Here is a 22297-nt window from a genome sequence, read left to right on the forward strand (position 1 = left end):
GGAAAATTGAAGCATATAACTATATTTAAGTGACATGTCTAGACTGAGTACATAATATAACAAAAAACTGAATTAAATTAAAAAGGAAATAATTCACTCTGAAATACTGTGTTTTTATTAGTTATATAGTAGCCATGGCATACAGAAGTTGTGAAAACTGTGGAACTGAGGAGAAGAGAGAGTAGCAAAGAATGAAATAAACTGCTGTGTTTATATGTAAATTGTAATGTAATTGTACATATTTTGCTGACTTGTACATATTTTCTCTGAAATATGACTTCTAAGATATCATTGAAAGAAGTGTGACTCAACAGGTTTCATAGATTCATAGAGTTTATGGTGAGAAGGGACCATTAGATCTTCTAATCTGACATCCTGCATATTATAGGCCATTAACATTCACTCATATATCCCTCCCTGTATTGAGTCCAATAACTCGTGGTTTGCTAAAGCATATCTTCCAGAAGGGTATTCAGTCTTGATTTGAAGACATCAAGAGATGGAAAATCCACTACCTCCCTTGGTAGTTGTTCCAGTAGTTAATCACCCTTACTGTTAAAAGTATGCAGGGCCGTTCTTACCCATATGCAAAGTATGCAGCTACGTAGGGCACCAGGAAACTTGGGACACCAAATTTCCTGGTGCCCTTGCACAACTGCATACTGCTCCAGCCCCTGCCCCACCTCTTCCCACCTCACTCCGCCCCAGCCCCGTCCTCACTCCACCCCTTCCCCAAAGCCCCTGCCCTGTTTCGCCTCACTGTGCCCCAGCCCGGCCCTTCCTGCCCCTGAGGACTGCAGCAGGGCCGGGCCTGCACTCACTGGTGGTGGGAAGTGCAAGCCCCCGGCCCCCAAGCCAGCCCCCTCACTCCCGTGGAGGCCTGTCCATCCGTCCCCCCCCCCCCGTGTGTGGGGGCTGCATAGGGCCTCAGAATAGCTAGGGACGGCCCTGAAAGTATGTGCCTAATTTCTAATTTGAATTTGTCTGGTTTCAGTTTCTAGCCATTGTCCTTGCTATGCCTGTCTCTGCTAGATTAAAGATTCCTTTAGTATCTGGTATTTTCTCCCTATGAAGGTACTTGTACACTGTAATCAATGTCACCTCTCAATCTTCTGTTTGATAAATTAAACAGAGCTCTTTAGGTTTCTCACTGTAATGCATTTTTCCCAACCCTCTAATCATATTTGTGCACCCTCTCCACCTTTTCAGAATCACTGCTTTCCAGGATACAGTCCCCTGTTATGTAGATATGACCTGCATTTCTTGTTCCTAAATGTCTACATTTCCATTTCTCTGTAATAAAATGCATTTTGTTTTAATGGGCCCAGTTTACCAAGCAATCCAGATTGCTCTGTATGACTGTCCTGTCTTGATCATTATTTATCACTCCACCAATCTTTGTGTCATCTGCAAATTATCACTCATGATTTTATATTTACTTCCAGATGATTGATGAAAATGTTGAATAGTGTTGAGTTTATCACCAGTTCCTACCAAACCCTATTAGAAACACCCCTGAGTTGATAATTCTGGAATCCTGAAAGCCAAACCTAGATTCTTCACTATGGACATAGACAACACTGAGATTGGAAGGGATTTGTTTTTCTTTCCTGAGTAACATAAATGTAGCATGGCTAGCATGTCCCTCCCTTTCATCACAAGAGAAGCAAAATTCAGCATTTGTCATGTTGAATTTGAGTTGCCTGTTGGACATCTAATGTCAGATGTTGTAAAGACAGAGATGTGAGACTGTACAGAAGAGGAAAGGTCTGGCATAGAAAGGTAGACTGGGGAGTCGTTGGCATAGAGAAAGATAATGGAGTAGAAGGAAGGCAAGATGAATGTGTAGTGGAAGATGTTTGGATGGTTTCTAGATTTTATACAAAGTCTTTCAGTAGCTCAGGAGCAGAAGTGGAGGAAATGGATATGAGAAGAGAGTGAGAGTATGGGACTACTGGGGAAAAGAAAGGAAACAAGTGTGGAAGAGAAGTTGGGATTAAAGGAAGACTATGGAATCAGCAGAAGGGAATATAGGAGGGAGCTGAGAGTAGCAGAGAAATCAGTGGATTGATGGAGCTGAGGTCACAAAAGATACATCTACACTGCAGCGGGGAGGTATAATTCCCAGCTCTGGTGGATGTACATGTAGGGTGACCAGATGTCCCAATTTTATAGGGACAGTCCCGATTTTTGGGTCTTTTTCTTATATAGGCTCCTGTTACCCCTCCCCACCCCGTCCCAATTTTTCACTTTTGCTGTTTGGTCACCCTACGTACATGCACTAGTTGTGATTGAGCTAGCATTACTTATGGGGGAATTCTGCGCCAAAAAATCCAAAATTTTGCAACATTATGCGTATTTTATTTGTCAAAATAATGCAATATAATCACACCAGTTTCATGTATTTTGGTAATTTCTTTAAACTACCATACAGAAAAAAAATCACAATAACTGTTCAGTATTTCCTAAACACGTGAAAGTTAAATTACAAATACTTGGTACGCCATACCCTGCATTCCAGTTATAATCCTGGATTTTCATTTAAATTATATTACTTTTATTTTGGTGTTTGGTGTTCTGTAAAGTAGAATGTCGCTTTAAATTGCTCAGACTTTCACACACAAAAGTCATACAGTTTTGCTAATCATCATCCTGCATTTTTTTTAAATGGATAAGAAAAATAGATCCTGAGCTGTAATCTAACCTCGTTGTGGTTCTCTGGCACAGGAAAAAAGCAAGAAAGCACATAGACCAGGGGTCGGCAACCTACGGCACACGTGCCAAACACGGCACATGAGCCGATTTTGAGTGTCACGCAGCTCCCCTGATGCGGTCCTGGCCCCCAGCCCCACTCAGCCCCCCCGCTCACCACTCTCCCCTGCGGGGGCAGGAGACAGAAGCTTGGTTCTGCAGCAGCCAAGCTTCCCTCCTCCCCAGCTTCTTCCCCCGGAGTGGTGCTTCCCTGCCCCGCCTCCTCTCCGTCTCTGGCCAATCAGTTGATGGCCCTAGCGAGGGGGAGGGGGAAAAGTGGCAGTGTGCACACAGCTCCGTAGAGGAGGCAGAGAGAGGTAGGGATGGAGCCTGGGTGAAGGGGGTGGAACAGGGCATATCTCTTCCAGCCCCCTGCCGTGAGCCACTCAGGGCAGGGGGCTGGGAGCACCCCCACGAGCCGAGCACCCCAGCCTTCTGCCCTGCACCTCCACACCCCCCCAGCCCTCTGCCCTGACCTCCCCGCAACACCCAGCCTTCTGCCCTGCACCCTCACACCTCCCCCAGTCCTCTGCTCTGACCTCCCCCCAACACCCAGCCTTCTGCCCTGCACCTTCACACACCCCCAGCCCTCTGTCCTGACCTCCCCCCAACACCCAGCCTTCTGCCCTGCACCCCCATACCCCCAGCCCTCTGCCCTGAACCCCCCCACCTCAACACACACCCAGCCTTCTGCCCTGCACCCCCACAGCCCCATTCCTCTGCCCTGAACGCCCCCACCCCAACACACACCCAGCCTTCTGCCCTGCACCCCCACAGCCCCATTCCTCTGCCCTGAACCCCCCCACACACTCAGCCTTCTGCCCTGCACCCCCATGCCCCCAGCCCTCTGCCCTGAACCCCCCACACCCCAACACACACACAGCCTTCTGCCCTGCACCCCCACAGCCACATCCCTCTGCCCTGAACCCCCCACACCCTAACACACACCCAGCCTTCTGCCCTACACCCCCCACACACCCCAGCCTTCTGCCCTGCACCCCCTCCCCCAGCCCTCTGCCCTGACCCCTGAAACACCCACCCCCAGGTCTGGGGTCCTGGTCGCAGGCCCTACTCAGCCCACTGCTGGCCTAGGTGAACAGAACCCCAGGCTGTCAGCGAGCTGAGTAGGCTGGTGGCGTAAGATCAGCATTTTAATTTAATTTTAAATGACGCTTCTTAAACATTTTGAAAACCTTGTTTACTTTACATACAATAGTTTAGTTATATATTATAGACTTATAGAAAGAGACCTTCTAAAAATGTTAAAATGTATTACTGGCGCGCGAAACCTTAAATTAGAGTGAATAAATGAAGACTCAACACACCGCTTCTGAAAGGTTGCCGACCCCTGACATAGACCTTCCTGATGATTCTGTTACTGTCATTTACAATAAGGCTCCTTTACACCACTCTGGCAAGGTAAAGGAGCCTTAATTGACTAAGAATGGGAACAATTAACTAACAATAGGAACATTAGCAGCCTGCCTGCTTAGTTGTTACATTTCTGCTCTGCCTCAGGGACAGAGTCTGTTTCACACAGCCCTACACCTCCAAGCCTGGAATGCAGCAACAGCAAGTGACAGGGACAGAGTGAGTCTCTCTCACTTGTTTGCATGCAGACACGCGCCCAGCCCCACCCGCTTAACATCTCTCCATGGATGCATGCCCAGCCTACCTCCTCCCCCTCCCCCCTGTGGTGATCTGCTCTCTGCTGCCTGCTGCTCCCAGAATTCGTGCCCAGGCTGCCGAGGAAGGAGTGTTTGTTCCCCACAGATTTCTTGACTCCCCCATGTTTCTGTGGGGGAGCCAAGAAATCTGCAGAAGGTATGAATTATGCACCCCTACAGGGGCGCAGAATTCCCCCAGGAGTAGCTAGCTTGCTAAAAATAGGAGCGTGGCCATGGTGGTATGGGTGGTGGCTCAGGCTAGCTGCTCAAGAACAAGCCTGTCTGAGACCCTAGAAATGAACTCAGAAGGCCAACCCTACCTGCTGTGGCTGCACTGCTGTTTTAGTGTGCTTGCTGGATCAGAGCTGGCATATGTATGTCTACCTGAGCTGGGAATTACATTGCAGTGTTAGATATACTCAAAAGGAGTGAATGATTGGAGGAGAGAGAGAACGAGTCATTTTAAAGGAAATAAGGTGGTAAACAGAGAACAGGGAATCAAAGTTTGAAAGACAAGATAAGAAGAGAGAAATGTCGAGTGAAGACAAGATCAAAAGAACAGTTAAGGTAACTGATGGACAGATTGGTCGAGAGCTGGAGAATGTGAAGGAGAGGAAATGAGAGGCAGATAAACTAGATTGTTAATGTGGAATTTGACAACCCCAAGGATAAGGGTGGTGGGTTAGTATCAGAGAAAATAGCCAGGTATCCAAGTCAGAGAATAGGGAAGGAAAGAAAACAGCTGGATAGATGTGGAAAAAGTGAGGTTTGAGTGAGTGGAGGGAGGTAGGATATCAGCAGTCACATCTTGCTGAGGGCAAGGAGGGAATGAGAGAGAGAGAGAACATGTATTGATGAGTTTCTTGGAGATGGAACTTAAAACAGCTAATGCACACCCAGTTTTGAAATAGCTAATACCACTAGGATGTGCTTGGGGTATTAGCTGAAGCTGTGGGACTCCTCTTCACTCTATACTCAGGGTAGACAAATGGTCTACTTACCTATGCTGTCTCTTTGGGTATGGCTACACTGCAATTAAAAACCCGCTGCTGACTTGGGCTCGTGTGGCTCAGGCTAAGGGACGGTTTAACTGTGGTGTAGACATTTGGGCTCTGGCTGGAGCCCGGGCTCTATGACTCTGCACGGTGGGAGGGTCCTAGAGCACAGGCTGCAGCCTGAGCTGGAATGTCTACAACACAATTAAACAGCCCCTTAGCCCAAGCTCCATGAGCCCGAGTCAAATGGCAGAGGCCAGCGTGAGTGTTTCATTGCACCGTAGACATACCATTTGATGGGCTAGCAATGCTGATCCATTGTCCCTAACAGTCCTCCTAGAGACATTTTCCTGAATTTTAGCAAGTTGTCCTCAATTCTTCCTGTTCCTGTATATTCCTGTTCCTCATAATCCCATCTGCATGATGGGTCCTTAACTCTGGTACTGAGAGGTTCCCTAGAGTGCCCTAAATTATGGAAATCCGTTTCTCATCCAAGGGGAGCGTATAGGTATGGCTCTGCAAAAAGCGGTTAATTTAAGCTGGTTGGAGGCATGTTCGAATAATGACAGGGGAATGGAGTTACAAATGGCATAGAAGACTCCAACCTAAAAGAATAGGGGCATGCATATCACAGCCCAAACCACATCTAGCACCAGCTACCACCAACTGGCACTTGGGTCTCCAATAAACCTGTTCCTCGCAGTCCATGATGGATGGGTTAGTACCTAATTATGAATGAAAGAGCATGTCCTCCATCACGGGGAGGGTTGAAAGACCATATGAAACCTATGGGTGATATTTGAAGTCCTGTTACCAGGATCACTGGCTCAACAGTATGTGATGGTTTAAACGATCCATGTGTGAAAGAGAAACTCCGCTAAGAGACAATTGGCCCCTAAGGTCAGCCCAACCACTGAGAGTCCATGAGGCCATTTTAAGACAGTCTCCACTGGAATTCCAGTGTTCCACTTAGCCCAAGCAATAGTTTCTTGCCCTGTTGCATATAGAATAATCACTTCACCTTAAAGAGGCACTGAATTAACTGGAAAAATCATATAAAACAATCATTAAATAACAATATATTCATTTCTATATTTCTTTTGGAGTTCAAGAAATGGTGATTTCCTTTATTATGTCTTGTGTCTACCTCATGTTATATTGCAGTTGTAAAAACTCACAATTTATGTTAACATAAAAAAAACTTAATTGGGACTTTAGCTTTAATGATTAATTGTCCAAATAGACTTAAATGTCATAAACATGAGGCTAGAAAAACAATTCTGGTTTCTGTGATGTGAAATAAGATTAATATCTTGTGATATGTGGAAAATATAGTTTAAACTTTAGAATTATAAGATACTAAAATCATTAGTCTTACATTAAAATACATTAAAATATTCAAGGAAAGGGAATGCAGTAACATTTCACAGATCTTAACAAAAGCATAAGTAGAGTTGAATAAATGGAGGTGGAAAGAAAGGTTATAGTAACATTCAGGGCAACATGAATGCCGGTTTCATATTTCCAAAGGAAATCTAAGCACAGAAGTTTGCTTCATGATTAAAGGCAAAGCTTACTTCTCTGACCCACAGTGCTGATGATCACTATTGCATATTCACACTCCCTTGTGCATCACCTTCACTGACTTTACTAGGTGTTCCACTTGTGAGATATGTGCAGGCTAGTTATCCACAATGCAGATCTGGGAGGATAATTTTGCCCTATGTCATTAAGATGTGAATGAGAGTTTGCCATTGCCCTGTTGCAAAGTTTATGTTTCTGAGCTGACTATCATTTTTTTCAGTGAATCAGACTTGATTGTATTTTAAAGTGCTTCATAAGTAGCACAACACAGAATTATGCTCAATTAGGTGACCACTATATATATATATAGTATATATATATATATAGTGGTCACCTAATTGAGCATTAAAAAGAAGCATTGTTCAACTATGTTTGTGTTCATTTACTTTAAAATTTCAGAGAAAAACTATGTTAAGAGAGTTGAAGTTGAGAATACCTATAGTAATTTAAGGGAAAATATTAGAGATATTGTATCAGAGGGATAGCCATGTTAGTCTGGATCTGTAAAAAGCGACAAAGAGTCCTGTGGCACCTTATAGACTAACAGATGTATTGGAGCATAAGCTTTCGTGGGTGAATACTCACTTCGTCAGATGCATGCATATATCTGACGAAGTGAGTATTCACCCACGAAAGTTTATGCTCCAATACATCTGTTAGTCTAAGAGCTGTTATAATTAACCCCAAAACGTGCATTACAAACCCAGGAAATTCACAGTTAAGGTAAAACTTAAAATAAATACAAGTATATTAAAGCATGAAAATGCCGAGTGAAGGCACCCCAAACAACCTTAACTCTGCTCTGAAGTGACACCATGCAACATCCCTAGAATTATGATTAATGTATATCAATGTTTGTTGTAACAAATTAAATTAGTATGATTTTTAAGACCATATTAGATTTTTCTTCTCTTCATAATGTCAGAAGTGAAAAATTCAACTCAGCCTTAACTATGGAGCCATTATTGACACCTTCACAGTATATTCTGGAAATACATGAGGGTAGTAAAAATGTTGAATATCAGACAAAAGGATATATGCAGGTTCAAATATTACATATTACTAAGTAGAAAACTAGAAATGACTTTGTAGGTATTTGCTTCTGGATCATAAGACATCAACAAATAAAATATAAGAAAATTAATATTATGTAGTGTTATGTTTGAATGTAATGAATATGTTACATATGCATTTTATTTTGAGAGTAAGATTGTATTGTGGTATACAGTGAAGAGTATAAGTTAAGTTGACCAAGAGGCATGTATTACATCAAATTCACATGGATAGCTGTCATTAATTCTACATAAATATAATGGAGAGGACACTGTCTACTCTAAATCATGATATGGAGAGTATGTTAAAAACCAAGTGCTGACAATATATTGCTATAAATGAATAAAAAATGAAGATGGATCCTGCTTCAAAGAGATTACCATTTATAACATCACACCAGTTTACAAATAATTATTCTATTAGCTGGCATAAAAATAACGTATAAACTAGTGGTTCTCAACCAGGGGTATGCGTACACCTGGGGGTACGCAGAGGTCTCCCAGGCGGTACACCAACTCATCTAGATATTTGCCTAGTTTTACAACAGGCTGCGTAAAAAAACACTGTCAGTACAAACTAACATTTCATTCAGAGAATGATTTGTTTATACTGCTCTATATACTATACACTGAAATGTAAGTATAATATTTATATTCCAATTGATTTATTTTATAATTATATGATAAAAATGAGAAAGTAAGAAATTTTTCAGGAACAGTGTGCTGTGACATTTTTGTATTTTTGTCTGATTTTGAAAGCAAGTAATTTTTACTTGAGGTGAAACTTGGGGTACACAACACAAATCAGACTCCTGAAAGGGGTACAGTAGTCTGGAAAGGTTGAGAACCACTGATATAAACAATCTTGCTGGATATGGTCATAGAGGTCTTGTTGACTGAGCTGACAGGTAGAAGAGATCCTAGTACTCCATACTGGTGTTTTTGTGCAAGTTCACACTTTTTTTTCTAATTGGAACAGATTATTAATTAATGATTATTCATTCCCCTTTTTCTCCCTCCCTCTCCTTGCAAATTTTTCATTGTCACTACGAAAAGACATAATTTAGAGTCCAGTTTACATTTTAAAATAATAATAATTTTGATTTTAGCAATCCCTTGATTTTTTTTCAACTTAGTCCTTAAGTAGAATTCAGTTATCCTAAATAATGTTAATATGATATTTCTCAGTTATAGAAAGTATGTTATATTTTTGAAATTTTTAATTATTCTGTTTGTACAATACTGGAACAAGCACAATGTATTTTAAAACTTTACGGTGAAGAATGATGCAACAGAAAGTTTATGAAAAACAAAGTGTAACTTGTTTAATACAAACAATGATGTTAATAATAATGAGTTGACAGTGTTTTACATCCAGATTGCTTAAGAACAAAGAGTGAATTAGATTAAAGATTCTCTTTAGTTGTCTTGAATCTGTATCTAATTTGAAAACATCTGTTCTTCTTTTACTGTCCTCTGCATATTCCCCCATAAAATGCACCAGTGGTGCTGATTCTACAGTGGAACTTTTTGATAGCAGTACCTGTTGGAGCACTCTTGTGCCCCATCCCTTCCCCTCACTGCTCCTGAAGATTCTGAAGATGAGGCTATAAAAGGGAGCATGTCTTGGCCACATCAGTTCCTTTCAACTGCCGTAGGTGCTGGATCAGGAACTGTATTTGGGCCTTTGGCCCAGATTCTTAGCTTGAATAATGTCTATTACTTTTACAAGGTAGATTTTAGCTTTTAGTGTTGGGTTTTATTTCTTTTTATTTATTTATTTATTTTATTTTTTCTGAGTATTTATTTGAAGTTAAGACTTTAGTTCTGCTATTGGGATCTGACGGTGGATTGGAAGTTCAAGACGCTGAGTATTTAAGAAATTTGCCTCCTGCCCAGCAGTCTTTCCAGCTTTAGATGTTCATACAAGATGCCTAGCCTGCCTCAGGAAGGGACACTCCATCAGGGTGCTCAATCTGCAGTACTTTTACCTGAGAGCACAGAAAGAGTAGCAAAATAGACTTCAAGCTCTACTGCTGCATCAGGCTGTGAAACCAAGCCCTCCAGAACTGGTACATCTCCTGATCCATGAGTGAACATAGATTAGCTTCAGCCTTTGATACTTCCAGAGAGAGCCAGCAGCAGACACTTCTGCAGAAGGGACTGTCACAGTTTTGGGGGTAACTGCACCTTTGACCCTCCTCCACCTCGGCCTGTTCAAGGAACGCACCCTTAGGTCTTAAGCCTCTAGACATCACCTCTCTCTGGGCCAGAATCCAGGTCCCTCTTCCTTCTGACTGAGTTTTTAGGCTGCATCCCTCTTTTTCTTTACTGTGATTAAAGTCCAGCACCTGATATTTGCTTTCTATCCAAGAGCTATGTGCAATGTATGCCTGTGGTTACAAGAAACGAAACAGCTCTTTCAAAGCAGAGAACATTTATTTTAGGATAAAAGCAATACAAAGAAAACATAGGAAACAATATAAGTATAAACACTGATTTAAGCTTCCAGTGGCCTCCCATCAGTCCTATGGAGACCCTGGTAGATTCCAGTCCTCATCCTGCACAGTTTGCCTCCCCTTGGACAAAAGACACACTTTTGGAAGAAGAGGCGCCTCGGGTGCCTGAAGAATACCAACAAATGAACCCTCAACTGGAAGAGTAAAACCTCTCCAGGTGAGAGTGTAGGGATTACAACTGTGTGTTCCCCATCAGAGGGTGCAGTATTATTTCATGAAGTAGTTAAAAGAATGGCAACTACTTTGAAAATCCCCTCTGTGATAGTAGAGGAGACTTCTCATCATCTTCAACATTCTTGACTCTCCATCCCAGGATAGAATTACACTGCCAGTTTTAGATGGGCTCTGGCAGCCAGCAAAACAATAATACGGTTCACTTCCATGTCTGTTCAGGCAGTATTGAAAAAGGTAGCTGCCAATTACTGCATTAGGGTTTTCCCTTCTTTTTTCATAGTCATCCAGTTCTGAACTTGCATTTGGCTGAAGCTGCATCCCACAGGTCTTAGGGTGGCTTGATGTAGTCTACACCTTCTGATAAAGAAAGCAAGAAAATGGACATTTTAGGGGAAAAAAGTATTTTAACCTGAAACATTGGGTGTAAGAATGTCAGATTACCAGACTGTAATTGCATGCAGCCAATACTGTCTTTGGGAAAAGATGGTGGTATTTGCAAAATCCATCTCAGAGGCTCCAAGAAAATTAGGCAATGCCCTCATGTCTAAAGATTGTTGCAAAACACAGTCTAAGAGTAACGTTTGATTCCTTGGATGTTTCTCCTAGAAGCCATCTCTCTCAGGAATCCATCTTGTTGTAGATCATATGGACTACCTTCAGAGAGAAACACTAAAGTGGAGGAGTTTCCCTTTAAAGGGGATGGTGTATTTAGCAGTAAAATAAGGTTCTTGAAGAAGTGACAGTCACTAGATCTGCACCCAGATCTTTGTGAGTATATCAGCAACCTAGGAGAGGGAGTAGGTAGCTGTGTTCAGGTATCAGTGACAACAATATGCATCTTCATCTTCCTAGTCTTTATTTTCTCAGAGATCCTCTACCATCAACAACAGTCTGCTGAATAACATTGGCAGCAAAGGAGGAAAGTGTTTAAGCCTCAAGTAAAAGGCAAACACATCTCAGTGTCAACATCTGTGCTGGACCTTCATCCTCAGGTTTGACATAAGGTCTGAGACCTGCAAACCAAATCTGGATTATTCTTTACCCCATTTGATGACTGCTTGTGTTGTTTCTGCAACCGGAGTGCTATAACTATGGGTAGATAGATATTAGAAATAATTCACACCAGATACCCCATCCAATCTGACTCCCCCTCTCCTCCCAACCTTCACCCCATCCCTATTCTCACGAGGGCCTGTTAAAATGGGAGGTTCCCTGTCTTGTGGAGGCAGGGCTAACAGAAGTGGAGCTGAAGGAATTTGCAGGAAAGGGTTTCTGTTCAAGGTACTTCCCAATCCCAAAAAAGGATGGAGGTCTTTGACCTACATTAGACCTGAGAGAATTCAATTCCTTCATCAGTAAGTTCTGATTTCATGTTGAATTTGGCATGTATATAAAACATTTCCTCTCAACACAAGATTGGTTTGAGCTCTCAACCTGAAGGGCATATATTGCAATCAGATTGCAAATATCTCTGTTTCCTAGTTGGGAAAGATCATTTTCAATTCAAAGTCTTTCCCTTTGGCTTTTCTCCTGCCCCAGAGTTTTTACAAAATGCCTCTTGGCAGTGTTAGTGCATTTACAAAGCCAAGGGATTCACATATATGTAGATGCTAGATCACTGGCTAATCAAAACATTGTCAGAACAAAATCTATCAGAAGTCATATCCTACACACATTCCCTTTTCAAGAAGCTGGGACGAAAGATAATTTGGGAGAAGTCAATCATACTACCCACTCAAAAGATCCCCTTTACAGGGGCAATTTGGTCTCTCAGAAAGTCAGGCACTTTCTGCCATTATAAGGATTCAGCCAGTCATAGCCTTATTGCATAGTTCACATGTCAAATAATCATATTTTTTCTCAGATTAATGGGCCTCATAACCTCAAAACCTTCAAAAAAAATGAAAGGAATGGCTTTCAATGCTCCAGCTTTATCAGCAACAATCACATCAGATGTTTCCAACCTAAGTTGGGGAGGACATTTAGACAAATTGACAGTTTGTGGCCAATGGATTTTCCAGGAAAAGAAATTGCACATCAGGCTGCTACAGATAAAAGCAATACATTGGGCTCTGAAATCATTTCTGCCTATCATCATCATAAGATAATTTAGGTCTTTATGGACAATACAATGTCAATGTATTATATAAAGAAGGAGGAAGAGTTCATTACACGTAGCTGTGTAAGGAAGCAATATCTCTGTGGGAATGGTAAATTAAATACAAGACCTACCTGTAGTTTTACACCTAGTAGTGAAAGAAAACAGCCTTGCCAACCGCCTGAGCAGGGATACAACAGAACTCCATGAATGGTCTTTCAAGCTGTCAGTGATACAAGAGAACATCAGTGCATGAGGTTGTCCAGAGGAAGACATTTTGTGACAAAGGAAAACACAAAGGTGTCCCAGATGTTGCTGAAGAGCAGGAAGAGACAGTCAGTCCATCTGTCACCATGCCCCAGTCGGTCACAGCTGAGAATACCAGATTCAGGACAAACTGCTGAAAAATAGGGCAGACTCACCCCAAACTGGTAGTTATTCTATCATTAGATTATACCAAGCCAGTAACAAAAGTAAACTTCTGCCTCACCATACTGGTTAGCAAGAAGTCAAAAATGCACTTTCCTTAGACATTCCAGCCCTTACCTCAGCTCCCAGACACTGGACTCTATGATGAGTAGTTATTGAAAACCAGTTTCATTACATATAGGGTCCTTCTAATCTCAAGAGATCAGCCACATAGCCAGGTCAATATATAATTCAGATTTTACCCAATAATCACTTTGCCGCCAATCCTTTAGTAATTAAAAACTAAAGATTAATAAAAGAAAAGAAGAGAGCTAAAATGGTTAACAGATCATATACATACAATAATTGCAATGTTCTTATATCAGGTTTGGTAGCAGTGATGTTATAGACCGCTGGCTTGCGAAGTTTCTCCAGTAACTTCCAAAAGATTGGGAGATTATCAGTCCATAGTTCAGTATGTTCCTTTTAGTTGTAAATCCACAGTCCAGAGAATCAGAGCACTAAAGAGGCAAAACGAAATCGTCCCAGGGGTATTTTATACCGAGCCATATGCCTGTAAATTTTTTGTTTCAAACAAAGCTCACAGTCCAGTTTGTGGAAAGTTACTGGCACAAGATGGAGTCCAGGGTCACATGAGCATATCACATGTCCTTACAAGGCCGGATGACTCACGGGGATAGCCATTGGCCCCTTGGAGGCTGAGGCATTCGCAGGAATTGATATCTGGGCAGAATGAGTTTCTTCTATGGACCATTGTTAGAGTGATGTATCCTTAATGGACCATCAAACTTGAATATTTCATTCACAATGGGCTGGCTAGACTGGATGTAAACTAGCTTGTCGGTGTTACCCCAGGAATAAACCGATCTGAACTATAGATATATAGCCAATATTCATAACTTTAGATACAAAGATGATACATGCATATAAACAGGATACTCTTATTTAGCAAATCATAACTTTTCCATTGATACCTTACATGACATACTTTTTACATTGGCAACATTAATGATATACATGGTCATATTTCAATCGTATAGCATCATACCATCTGACACATTCGGGATAAATTGTGTATGAGGTCTTCTATATTTCTTCCCTCCATTTCCTCTCAATCGGAGGGTAATAAGGAAGATAAAACAGGACAGAGCCAAAGTAATCATAGTTGCTCTGGCAAGGCTGAGGCAACTGTGGCTCCAGGACCACCTTCAGCTATCCAAAGGCGTTTTCCAATTTCTCCCTCTCACTCCTGATCTGTTGACTCAGCAGAATGGAAAAGTTTATCATACAGACTCATATTTCCTACACCTGATGACTTGAGATATAGGATTCTATCAGGATTATTAAAATGTGGTTCACGGGTACAGCAGGTTTTTCTTAGCTCTAGAAAATGATTAATTAAGCATTAATTAAGGTTTGATAAGCAGCTATATCAGTGTATCACTCACTTATCGAAAACAAATCTATATCCACACATGAGACAGTTGAAAGATTTATGAAAGGGCTAATTAATATCTATCCACCATTCAAGGGCCCTCCACTGACATGAGACCTTAACATAGTCCTTATGCAGTTCATGAAACCTCCCTTTTAGCCAATGGGAGAATGTTCTTCATTTCATCTTTCAGTTAAAACAGCTTTCATCATAGCTACAACATCAGCAAGAAGAGTGAGTGCCCTGTGAAACCCTCATGGCTGACCTGCCATTTACTGTATTCCGTAAAGATAAGGTTATGCTACATTGCCATCCCAAGTTCCTACCTAAAGTAGTGACTGAATTTCACATTAATCAGACAATTAACCAGCCAGTGTTTCTAAGACCCCATGCACATGCAGATGGAAATACGTTACAGAGTTTAAATGCTAAGGGGGCTTTAGTGTATTATCTTAATAGGATGGAACAATTCAGAAAATCTCCAGATTTACTCATATCTTATGGTAATAACAAAAGAGGTCAAGCAATTGCTTCTCAAACATCAAAATGGGCTAGACTGTGTATAGAGGATGGCTGCTTATTGGCATCTGTTCCTATTCCTGAAGGGATTAGGTCCCATTCCACGAAGGCCAAGGCAACATCAGTGGTATAGCTTAGATGCATTCCACTTAGCAAAACTGTGTAGAGATGTAATGTGGAGCATATTCACGCTCCCCATGTACCTTCACCTTTTCCTAAGTCCTAATTACAGCATCAGGATTTTGGGAAGTGGTAGAAGAAACTAAGGTGGTCAGAGTGCTATACCCCTTTTATAATCTTGCTCTCAGAACATTCAGGAACACTGAGGGAAAGAGCAGGGGGGTGTACAAGAGTGCGCCAGCAGGCAATATTATCAAAAGTTTCTACCATCAGAGCTGCCCAGTCGCTGTATCCGATGGGTGTGACTATACAGAGCACGTCTCAAAGAATTCCAGATACAGGTGAGTAACCATAATTTACAGTATTACAGAAAATCTTCAGACTGCATGCATAAATTACATTTATGTACACTGATGAATTAATTTACAGAATTTTCACAATACTTAAGTGATTGTATAACTCAGGAGCAGAGCCGAGAGAAGTGATTGTGATTAGCATTACATTTTAAAAAAAGAGTGAAAATAAAAGTGCATTTTCCTCTTTCAGGATGTTGTTTTTGCCTAAAAATGTAAAAAGTGCTACCACTAAGAACTAAGCCAGAATAAATGCGCCATGTCTGAGAGATAACTTGTTTAACATATTCTGATTTTGCTTTGAATATTTTCTCACAGTAGGGGTGGGAAGGTTGTATTTTAGAGTTATGAATATTTCACTTTCCCTAACAATCATTCTGTCTCTTCCCATGAGTAATGAAATCTGCTATTTCAAATGGCTCATGAGATATCATGATCTTTTGTCACTTGATCCAGAACTGAATATAACAAGCCCATGATCTTGAACGATATTTGCATGGAAAAGAGAAATTCCTTCGTGATAGATGAATATTTAAGAAAATTTGCCATACCCCAAACTAACTCCAGCTCACTCAAAGACATACAGGAGAGATGCTTTTTTAAAAACTATACAATTACTTAAATAGAGCACCTTTTTGTATGTTATCTTTAATTATTATGATTAATTTATGTCATATCAGTCACAGTGCTGACAAACTGAATATTTCACTAACGTGTTATATGTAAAATGCAATAGTTATTTAATTTTAAAGGTTAATTTTATGTATAAAGTTAAACATTTGCTCTTAAATAGTCTGTTAAAGCAGAGTTCTTATGGATTTAGCTTTTAGTTTTAGTTTGGTGATGATTTAGCTGTTGTACATTGTGCTGGCCAAATACAGCTCCAAAGAGCTGTTCCAACATCCAAGGATCCTGGGGTACACCCCTTTTTCTGTGACCATGTGAACTATGTTGGATGTTAAGAAGGGGGTGATGTATGAATCATTTTGCTGACCCTGCACCACCCAAGGATTCTCCTTCACGGGTGGAATTCTGAGGAGGCTGTTTCTGCTGAGTTTAAGACTGTTTTGCATTTGAGGACCACCACAAAGCAGACTTAGAACAGCAGAGGATCAAGGCCACTTTATAAATGGATCAATATAGGGAGCAGAGGTTATTTAGTAGTTAGGCTGCCTAAGTTCTATTCTGGATTGTCATTGACTCACTGTGTGATCTTGGCAATATCACCCAGCCTTTCTGTGTCTGTGTTTACTGATCTGAGTGCAAGAGCAGGTATTGACCTGTAGTTCTTAGATGGGCCAAACTCCCAAATAAGGACTGAAGTATGAGTCCCTTTTGTTTATCTCACAGGCCTATTGTGAGATTTACGCAATGTAGTAAAATGCTTTGATATCTTTGTATGAAACAGCAAAATTGCATAGTATTCTGAGTGTACAGAGTTTAATCTGAATTAATCAGACATATCTTATTTTAGTCCTCCTACACTAACTGAGCATGGCCTTCCAGTTCCAAACTTTATTTTTTTCTGGTACCATAGGAATGTAATGGGATACATTTTTCTTCTGTTTTGGACAGTTTTGGTATGAACCATGATGGAATTGGAAATTCTTGTGGGACCAAAGGTCATGAAGCAGCAAAACTTATGGCAGCTCACATTACAGCAAACACCAACCCCTTCTCCTGGTCAGCCTGTAGCCGGGATTACATCACCAGCTTTTTAGAGTAAGTAATCTCTGGAGAGAGATAATGAATTGCTCCAAAATTTCATACTCATCAGAATAAATAATTGGTAGAGATACAGTGATTTACACTAATTCACATTCTGTAAAATGAGTAAATATATGGTGACTTACTGCTGACTTGTACATCATAGGTAATTTCTTTGTGTTGTGGAAAGTGCTTCCCCTTCCCATCCCTCTTTTTGAACTGTTCTGTTTATATTTAACTATGGATGGGGAATAGAGGTGAGAGGGCTTTTTTTTTTTTAAGGTTAGTGATAAGGATTGTTTTGTTAAATGCATAGTGATGTCAGGTATAGATTTCTGTTTTGTTTATCTGAGTACTGGCCAAGATCTGATTAAAATACCATATTGTTTTGGAAAAGAGAGTATCTAACAAGTTTCAAAGTTTGTCCTAGTAAAACAAACAAACAAACAAACGAAAAACAACTAGTGATTGAACCCTGAAGGAGGTAGAAATTTCACCTTAGTGAGATCAATGGTTGTCTCTTTGAATGATACACGGTAGTTCGTAAAAGAGTCTTGAAACTATTCTGCAGTTCCCCTGTATGAATATTAAAAAATGTTATGGCTGAATCCTGAGAAGTTCTGGGCCCTGCCTCTCTAATTAGCTGTTGCATAATTTATTTCAGAAAATGCAACTCAATTGGAACTTGTCATTGCTACATTTTCTCTGAATGTATTTAAATCAGTTGAGTTCAGTTGAATTATTTGCATAAGAACTACTCACACAAATCAAAGTTGCAAGCTCTTACACTATGAGTCAGATCCTTAGGTATGGTTGAGATGCGCGTAGTGCAAAACCCAAGAGTTGGGAGAGCAGAAGCAACTTTTCCACTCTCCCAATCCCAAGGATGGCCAGGGCCAATTTGGCCCCTAGTGCAATTTACAACCCCCCCCAGAGCTGTTAGTAGTGGAAGTGGCCACCAGTGGGACATTCCATTGCCTTGTGATTCCTAGAGCACAAGATAATCTGGCCAACCCCGCTCAGACATCCTATGTATGGGGGGCCAGGAGCAGGAAGTGTAAAGTTATATATACTGGTCCTCCAACAACTGGGGATTTCTACTGCAGGAAACAGGGATGGGGGCAGAAGAGTGGCTCTTAATTACCTTTCTGCTCCGCTGATTTTGGGATTGACCTAAGCAGTGCAAAGCAGCCTGAAGAGGGCATCAAAGATCAATCCCTATAATCTGTCAAATTTGATTGTCCTCATCCTCCATGCCTTTTGTTTTCTTCTGTGGAATGCCCTTAGATACATTTTGTGAAAGTAGATAGGTTCATAAGACAGGATGACATACCTTTAGACATTAGAATCTTACAATAGTATCGATGATTTTTATCTAGAATTATATTTTGCCCTTTTGGCTACATAAGGATTTTACTTCTATTTTTTAAAAGAATTATTAATATATGTTAAGTGCTAACAATGTGCTCAGTGCTTTATATGATATAAAATGAAGAGGGGTCCTCTGCCAAAGAGTTTACAGTGTAGAAGACAGACAAAGAGGCAAATTGGTTGAAACTATAGTAAAGAACAGAGTAATCAAACACATAGATGAATACAATTTGTTGGGGGAAGAATCAACATGGTTTTTGTAAAGGGAAATCATGCATCACCAATCTACTAGAATTCTTTGAGGGAGTCAACAAGCATGTGGACAAGGGTGATCCATTGGATATAATGTACTTAGATTTTCAGAAAGCCCTTGACAAGGTCCCCAAAGGCTCGTAAGCAAAGTAAGCTGTCATGGGATAAAAAGGAAGGTCCTCTCATGACCAGGAACTGGTTAAAAGATAGGAAACAAAGGGTAGGAATAAATGGTCAGTTTTCAGAATGGAGAGAGGTAAATAGTGGTGTCCCTCAGGGGTCTGTACTGGGACCAGTACTGTTCAACATATTCATAAATAATTTGGAAAAAGGGGCAAACAGTGAGGTGGCAAAATTTGCGGATGATACAAAACTACTCAAGATAATTACGTCCAAAGTAGACTGCAAAGAGTTACAAAGTGATCTCATAAAACTGGGTGACTGGACAACAAAATGGCAGATGAAATTCAATGTTGATAAATGCAAAGTAATGCATATAAAAAACATAATCGCAGCTATACGTATAAAATGATGGGATCTAAATTAGCTGTTACCACTCAAGAAAGAGATCTTGGAGTCATTGTGGATAGTTCTCACCCACTCTACGTGCAGCAGAAGTCAAAAATGCAGATCTGGTCACTCCATCTCAAAAAAGATATATTGGAATTGGAAAAGCTACAGAAAGGCTACAGACTTTAGCAAAGCTTTTGATACGATCTCCCACAATATTCTTGCCAGCAAGAATATAAACTATGGATTGGATGAATGGACTATAAGGTGGATAGAAATCTGGCTAGATTGTTGGGTTCAACGGGTAGTGATCAGTGGCTCGATGTCTAATTGGCAGCCGGTATCAAGCGGGTGTGCCCCAGGGGTTGGTTTTGTTCAACATCTTTATTAACGATCTGGATGATGGGATTAATTGCACCCTCAGCAAATTTGCAGATGACACTAAGCTGGGGGGAGAGGTAGATACACTGAAGGGTAGGGATAGGGTCCAGAGTGATCTAGATAAAGTGGAGGATTGGGCCAAAAGAGATCTGATGAGGTTCAACAAAGACAAATGCAGAGTACTGCACTTAGGAAGGAAGAATCCCATGCACCGCTACAGGTTGGGGACGACTGGCTAAGCAGCAGTTCTGCAGAAAAGGACCTGGGGATAACAGTGGACGAGAAGCTGGATATGAGTCAGCAGTGTGCCCTTGTTGCCAAGAAGGCCAACGGCATATTGGGCTGTATTAGTAGGAGCATTGCCAGCAGATCGAGGGAAGTGATTATTCCCCTCTACTCGGCACTGGTGAGGCCACACCTGGAGAATTGCATCCAGTTTTGGTCCCCCCACTACAGAAGGGATGTGGACAAATTGGAGAGAGTCCAGCTGAGGGCAACGAAAATTATTAGGGGGCTGAGGCACATGACTTATGAAGAGTGGCTGAGGGAACTGGGGTTATTTAGTCTATAGAAGAGAAGAGTGAGGGGAGATTTGATAGCAGCCTTCAATTACCTGAAGGGGGGTTCCAAAGAGGATGGAGCTCGGCTGTTCTCAGTGGTGGCAGATTACTGAACAAGGAGTAATGATCTCAAGTTGTAGAGGGGGAGGTCTAGGTTGGATATTAGGAAACACTATTTCACTAGGAGGGTGGTGAAGCACTGGAATGGGTTACCTAGGGAGGTGGTGGAATCTCCATCCTTAGAGGTTTTTAAGGCCCAGCTTGACAAAGCCCTGGCTGGGATGATTTAGTGGGTGCTTTGAGCAGGGGATTGGACTAGATGACCTCCTGAGCTCTCTTCCAACCCTAATCTTCTATGATTCTATGATTCTAGGGGCAACAAATATGTTTAGGGGTATGGAACAAGTTCCATGTGAGGAGATATTAATAAGACTGGGACTTTTCAGCTTGGAAAAGAGATGACTAAGGAGGGGGATAAGATAGAGGTCTCTAAAATCATGACTGGTCTAGAGAAAGTAAATAAGGAAATATTAATCACTCCTTCTCATAACATAAGTACTAGGGGTCACCAAATGAAATTAATATGCTGCAGATTTAAAACAAACAAAAGGAAGTATTTCTTCACACAACACATAGTCAACTTGTGGATCTCTTGGCCAGAGGGTGTTGTGAAGGCCAAGATTATAACAGGTTTCAAAAAGGAACTAAATAAGTTCATGGAGGATAGGTCCATCAATGGCTATTATCCAGGATGGGCAGGGATGCAAAACCATGCTCTAAAGTGTCCCTAGCCTCTGTTTGCCGAAAGCTGGGAACAGGCAACAGGGAATGGATCACTTGGTGATTACCTGTTCTGCTCATTCTCTCTGAAGCATCTGACATTGTCCACTGTTGGAAGACAGGATATTGGGCCATTGGTCTGACCCAGTATGGCCGTTTTTATGTTCTTATGTGATAATATATATATATATTTGGGAAGGACTTTTTTTAGGGGGCAAGCAGTGGCTTAGCTAATTCAGTGCCATCAGCACTAGCACATGTTCAGCCAGGGAACAAACATATTTGTGATCTTGATTTCTGGGAACACAATCAATTTTCCAATGCAACAAACAAATGAATTTATTGAACACTATCTTGGAGCTATATATCATGGATTCACAAAAGTTAAAAATAGAAAAGACCTACCAGACCAACCAATTTGTACAAGTCCGTGTCAATCAGTTCAAGATTGTACACCCTATAGTACATTTCTATTGTATTGTCATGTCTAGGTTTAACTGTGCCATGTAATAGTCCATGTCTTCATTTGGGACACTGTTCCACAGCCTATCAGACCTCACTGTCTGGAAGGTCTTTTGTGATATTTAGCCTAAATTAAAGTCTTGGGTGTTTGTTTTGTAGGGCCTTTTGTTTGTTTACTTTTACTATATTCATTCCACTACATGTAGTATTATCTTAGACATTTTGTTGCACTCTTCTTGAAATCCAGTTGATCCATATCATTCTGGAAATGAGTTGTTTGACAAATGAACACAGTATTAGACATGTAGTCATTCCAGAAACATGGCAGGGGCTGTCTCTTAGTTATGGGTTTGATGTAAGAACACTAGGTGAAATTTTATGGCCTGTGTTATGCAGGAGGTTAGAATAGATGGTAATTATGGTCTCTTGTGGCCTTAAAATCTATGTATCTGCTTCCTTGTCTCATGACATAATGCCTCTGTGTAGGCATCCCAATGATGCAGTGGTCTTTTTAACTTGTTACTGTATCATATTGCAAACTCTCTGACTACTAGCACCTCCTTCACTCTTTTTCAATC

General features: G+C 41.1%; 1 protein-coding gene across 1 annotated transcript in view; it reads left to right on the forward strand.

The window, feature by feature from the left end:
* ADAMTS6 (ADAM metallopeptidase with thrombospondin type 1 motif 6) overlaps positions 1-22297 on the forward strand; it is a 310431-nt gene that overhangs the window by 130772 nt on the left and 157362 nt on the right. The window contains exon 10 of the mRNA XM_054031218.1: positions 17272-17418. Coding sequence (XP_053887193.1) covers positions 17272-17418 — 147 coding nt within the window. The remainder of the gene's footprint in view (positions 1-17271; positions 17419-22297) is intronic.

This window comes from Malaclemys terrapin, chromosome 6 (genome assembly GCF_027887155.1).
Source record: "Malaclemys terrapin pileata isolate rMalTer1 chromosome 6, rMalTer1.hap1, whole genome shotgun sequence".
NCBI lineage: Eukaryota > Metazoa > Chordata > Testudines > Emydidae > Malaclemys > Malaclemys terrapin.